The following is a 6,000-nucleotide window of genomic DNA, read 5'->3' on the forward strand; positions in this document are numbered from 1 at the left end:
GCACGAACCGACCGCGGTGAGAGAGCGCGATGCGAGCGCACCCACCTGTTCTTGCGCGCGAACCGACTGTTGCTCAGCGCGAACCCAACGCGGCGAGAGAGGGTGTTGCGCACGTCCCCACCTGTTGTGCGCCCGAACCGAACGCGGCGAGAGAGGGTGTTGCGAGCGGAGAGAAGGGGAGGAGGACGCGGGGGAGAGGGCGCACCTGTGGCCGACGGTTGAATGAGTCAAGGATATCAGGCGCGTCCGTAACCTTCCATTCTGTGTCGGCGTTGTGGCGCAGTGGGTAGAGCACCATGTACCTTGCGTTCCGCCCGCAGAGTCGGGGGATCGAAACCTGGCGCCGGTAAGTATTATTTTTTTATATAGTGTAGGGGGAGCGATGCGGACTACGGACGTCAACGCGGGTGACATCGTGAGTTACTGAAATGCTCTGCATTTAAAAGTCATCTGTAGGAGATTAAGCCTTAATAGGACGCGCAGCTGAGAAACATATCGTGGACGGTGGAAGTGGAGCACCCCAATGGAGTAAACTTCGTCACAAAAATATCGGCATAATTGACTGGAAATTATTCGGCGCACGGAGCTGCATGCCAATATTTCTAATTTATTGCTCATTGTACGCTTGGATTACGTAGGGTCATTGCATGGTACTCTGTTGTTACAAAATTGATATGGTGCAAGGAATAATGCACCCCGTATGGCACTCGAAACCAGGAGACGCAAGGGCGGTTCACACAACGCGGAAGTACGGTAGCGGAAATACAGTTTATGTAAAAAGCTGCTATCCTATGAAATTGCCTTTAAACGATGCGGCAAGGATTTCATTAGGCTCCTTCTTTGGCGCAATGATATGCTATGTGAATTTACGCTTTCCATTGCACAGTGTGGGCAGGATGTGGCAGGTTCACTAGAACTATGCGTTAATGTAGGTGTGTTTTCCAGACGATGTCGTCAAACCTAAAGGCGAAAATCAGTAGTAATTACATTCTTTGTGTACATTACCTGACTGACGCTTCCGGTATGTTGTGAGGTTCTTCCACAGTAAAGCACCGCCGACCACAGAGGGTAGACAGTTTAAACAATTCATTAGAAATAGTATCGATCTTATCATATCCCTTCCCCACAAAATGAGAACACTGGCGATTGTACTTCAAACAAACACTGAATCTGCGGTGACCAATAGCCCGTTGCTCTAAAATATATTGACATTTATTAACCACAATTTTGCGGCACGTTAAAAGAACAATCACCCGAAATTTTACTGGAAACTGCAGGTTCAGCCCCGAGAACAAGCATCTCATCAATCCGATCGCCTACCAGCCTTTCGGCCTCGGTCCTCGTATGTGCATCGGCTACCGATTGGCCCTTTTGGAGTTGGCCTCAGTCACGACGCAAGTGCTACGGCACTTCCGCATCACGTTGGGTCCCAGCCAAAAGGTACCACTTTTTTTTGCACTAAATATGCATAAAAACGGTTAAAAGTAGAGTGGCAGTGACTAGTTGCCTTCATATTTTTTACAATTTATTTCTTGCGATTTTCGAACGCGATAATTTTACATCTATTATTCTTAATACTGTAGACTGTCTCGGCCTTTTTAATATCCCTAAAGTTGTGCTTAGAATCTTTAAAGTCCGCGATTAACGTGACTCCATGGAAATACCAAACGTTTCAGCAACTTCAGGCAGCAATTTTTCCACAGAATAATTGTGCCTGAAAAAATGTGCAGAAACTGAGAGAATTGTTTAAGAATTCCTTTCCTTTTAATGTCGCTTGTCTACACTGTGCGTCCTTCAGGGACAGAGTTTTAGTATTTTGTATTTCTTTCTCCGAGGGGTGATATACATTCAAACCTAAGCTGGACGGCGAAAGGCAAGAGCCTGACGATGGCCTTCCTACCAAAGTGATTTGCACCTCTGGGAGCAGCAGCACACAATACATCATCATATGAAAAAATAAAAAAACTCTCAGCCACCCATTATTACCTCATCCTACGCTAAAACGAAACAACATAGCATTGCTTAACTACGAAGCCAAAAACGGGTACATAAATGAACAAAAAAACCTGTATATACATGCATATACAATATTCAGTTACATTTTACCGAATTAAGAATTTGTCAATAGCAAGGGAAGGTCCAACGTCTAGAGAAGGTCTAAGCCTGGTTTTACGCACGCGCCGTCTGTCCAGAGATCTTATCAGAGCTTCTTGGTCTACCAACTGGTCTATGGGGAAATGCATTACTTTTTACAGGTGACCATTGGTCCCACCACGGAAGGTTTCGCTTTCACTAAAAAGAAATGACGTATTCAAAATGGTGCCCCAGACAGGCTAGATAACCTCAAACACTAACCCCCGTATTCTGAATCCATCCTCCACTGCATGTGTTTCCTCCACTCGGTCGAGTGGAGGATACGGCAATAACTCCACTCGAGGTCTCAACGTATTTCATAAACGTGGTGAGGCCGATCGTCGGAGGAAATCCTCATTTTCGAGCGACCCTCGAGATCGCAGTTTCGGAGGGGGGGCGAAAGGCATCTGGACGCGAGGCTATTGCAAATTTCTGTTCAAAACACGAAAGTACGCCACAAAACAACAATAACGTTTTTATTTTCTGTTAAATAACTATATCGGTATTTTAAGAAATATTACTTTCTGTGATGGAGCGCGGCACAAAAATTACATGAGCCAGGTGGACACAACAAGAGATAGCTGTTTTTTGTCGGGTCACACTGCCACATACTTCGGTAGCAGACGATGAATCTGTTTTATTTTTGTGTACGCTGCTCCCCGTATCTTGTCGTGTTTCCCGTTATTTCTGATCTTATCGATCACTGTTAGTTTCAGCGCGCCCACTCCAGATGACAGCCAAGATAACGATGTCAGCGGAAGGGCTGGTTGCGGCGGTTTTGTTTTCATGCGTGACGAGCCTATATTTTTGACCTGAATTGCCGACACAGTGAGCGCTTAATTATTAGTTTATTGCTGTTCACGCCACTATCATCAGCTAAAAGCCCACATAATGTTCAGATTACAAAGGATTGCTTAGTAATTTGGATGGCACCATGGTAAACCCGCTAGAAATGTTTGTTGCACGAAAGTCGCCGTAGCAGACGAGCACGAAGCGACGGGCACTTGGAGGGGGCGGAGCCTCGCAGCGCGGGCGACGCGAAGAAAAAAGAAAAAAGAAAACTGCGCTTTGGAGCAGACGAGACGCTCGCTCGCTTTGCTACGGCGATCGCCTGCTTCATACGCCCAGTAAGCAGATTACGGAAGCCGTGTCATAGGTTAGTGGGACAGCTTCATTACAAGGTGATGACTGGTGGTACATGAAAGCAACAACCTTGTTATTACGAGGATAAAGGCAATCCCGCACAGATATCTCCGAGCTCATACGCCGTCGCAGAAAACATCAAGACGCTTCGATTTACGACCTCCAACCAACGCCTGACGACACGCCTTGTCGGCGGCGACACGTTGACGAAGGCACCCATCACAACCTGAAATGTCCCGGCGCCAAAACATCGCAACATAACCAGCAGGAGTAACGCAGGGAGCAGTGGGTGGCCGTGGTTGCTGGCGTTTGGCTTGAAGGGTAGTCACCTCGGCAGCTCCAGCACTGATCGATTGGGTAAAGCGGCACCACGACGCGAAGTCGCCCTCGCTATAATACTCGAGTGTATTCAGCCGGTACCTTATGCGCTGACATGGCAAATTCATGGCGCAGAAATCCCCTAAACCTTCATTAAATGCCTCATCAATGCGGAATACATGCTCCGCGAACTCTGCTAAAGAGGCGAGCGAGCAGAGCCGGCTCACTCCGAGAGGAGCGCTGGCGGCCATCTTGAAAATAGTACCGGAGGGCTTTTTCAAGGTAGCACAGACGACACCTTGGAGTGGCTCCTCCAAATCGCCGAGCGGCTACTCCGTTGGAGTAGACACTCGCGTGGAGGTTAGTTGATGAAACCGAAACTCGCTTTCGGTTTCGAGCCTCCGCTTCCTCGAGCGGAGGCTCGAGTGGAGGTGGGACTCAGAAATAAGGGGTTTAAACAAGGCGACTCAAAATAAACCTGAGCCAAGCATAGTGCGCACGCAGCAAAAATAAATCTGAGGAAATCTCCAGAATTGTTGGACCGAAAAGAAAGGAGGGAGAGAAGGTGAGGGGCGAGATGACAAAAGACGGGAGGCTGTTACGAGGCAGCAGCGGCAGGAGACCATCGTCTTTGGACGACATTTGGAGCGAGGAAAGCAGATTCACGGTCTATTTTCGTGAACATTTATTTTACTGGTACACTTGACGAAATATAACATGCAAATACAAGTTAGCCTCCCCTGTTTACCCCGAAGGCGCCCTCTTGTAAGGAAAATAAATAAAATTTCTAGTGTGCTTGTGGATACTCTTACGTGAAATGATAAGAGGTTGGGTTGTCAGTGCACTCTGCTTCGTACAGGTGCCCCAAAAAGTAAACGGAGCCCGACTTCGTGAAATTAAAATAATTTCTATACTATGAGGCTGCCAGCATAAATATAATCTGTGCGGCTCGATTTTACAATAGAATTACTTCCTTGAAGAGTCATTTAGAAGTTGCTTGTTAGTGAGGTGACGAAGAAATCCCCTCAAACTATCCTACCCGTGATCCGTTTACATTTTGGGGCACCTGTATTGTTGTCCTCAGGAGGTAACAACAGAAGGAACATAACGTTCCTTTTTTTCATTCAGCACGTTCACAAATTTCATTGCTTGTATTGGTTATTATGAAGCTAGCACGCTTATAAACAAGACGGCGTGATCACAATAACCGGCTGTTATTTACAGTTCACAACAGTTTTCCCCTTCCCATGGAAACGAGTCTTCGGACGAAACTGTGGTTCTCCCATTGTTGCTGTGAAGTAACTGATATTTCAACTGTGAATAATTTTCCGTATACAACAAGTCCAGTCAACAGATGGTATCTTCCACATTGTTTCCTTACAGCCTGACTTGGAGCTTCAAACGTACGCCCTGCTGACGATGCCAAAAGACAAAGTTTGGATCAAAATTTGCCCTCTCATCGAAGAAAAATAATTTTATTTTGGGGGGGGGTGCAAAAAGAAGTCAACTGAGTTATCGGAGGTCCTCCTGTGCAGCGGGGTCCTGGAGAATCAACGTGACCTTGTGTTGCAAGCCAGACAAGCAGCTGATACTTTGGCATCACCAACTAGGGACGCCACGCACTTTGGATGGTCGAGGCTAGAGCCCTGAAGATTATCCGCTGCTCCTTTATTCTCTTGTCTTACACAATAAACATTTATTTTTATTTTTTGGGTGAAAGTAATATTTGCCGAGTTGTAAAAATGTACTGCTCTCAGCCTAAAGCAAGAGACAAGGTTCCGGCAGCACTCTCAATGCGTGCCCTCCCTGTTTACCTACGCAAAAAGGGAGGAAATGTTCTGACGTTACTGTTACTGTCTTGTTCGCGAAGTTACGACCAATCGATCGTTACCTGATTCCTCCACATCGAACGTACCCCTCATCGTAAATCACCCTTCGAAGCATCGACCACGTCACACATCGCGCCATGGTTTACCACTGTTTCGCCAAGGCCCAAGAACTACAATATCTTAGAGCCGTTGCCGTAGCTCAATAACGACGAAGAGGCAATGTATTGTGAATAAAGCGGTCAGACCGTCGCGCAGACTGACGCTTGGAAAGACATCCAGTGCGCCCGACGCTGCACCGCGATGAAGCTGATATGTGCCTAGCCCCGCATACAACACGTAAGCACCGAATCGTCGCAGAGCTCCACCCAGTCCCATGCTCCTAGAAAGAGCATACCTTTTGATCACGTGACGGCCTGTGACTTACCGTATGGTGCGACCAGTAAATCAAAGCCGAAATCTTGGCCATCAGCGGATTTCGCGAAGGAGCCGTCAATCTACAAGTACCGATCTAGGTGAAGGCGGCGCAAAAGGTAATTTTGGATAGTATCACGAATCAAAATTTTGCAGGTGCTCTCAG

The 6,000-nt window shown here is 47.1% G+C and overlaps 1 protein-coding gene across 1 annotated transcript in view; it reads left to right on the forward strand.

The window, feature by feature from the left end:
• LOC144139717 (cytochrome P450 3A43-like) overlaps positions 1-5,067 on the forward strand; it is a 55,312-nt gene extending 50,245 nt beyond the window's left edge. Inside the window, exons 11-12 of the mRNA XM_077672000.1 lie at positions 1,278-1,440; positions 4,978-5,067. Of these exons, the coding sequence (XP_077528126.1) occupies positions 1,278-1,440; positions 4,978-5,067 (253 nt within the window). The remainder of the gene's footprint in view (positions 1-1,277; positions 1,441-4,977) is intronic.
• Positions 5,068-6,000: the final 933 nt, after the last annotated feature.

Source organism: Haemaphysalis longicornis, unplaced genomic scaffold (assembly GCF_048455015.1).
Source record: "Haemaphysalis longicornis isolate Haplotype H1 unplaced genomic scaffold, Haemaphysalis longicornis Haplotype H1 scaffold_5, whole genome shotgun sequence".
Taxonomy (NCBI): domain Eukaryota; kingdom Metazoa; phylum Arthropoda; class Arachnida; order Ixodida; family Ixodidae; genus Haemaphysalis; species Haemaphysalis longicornis.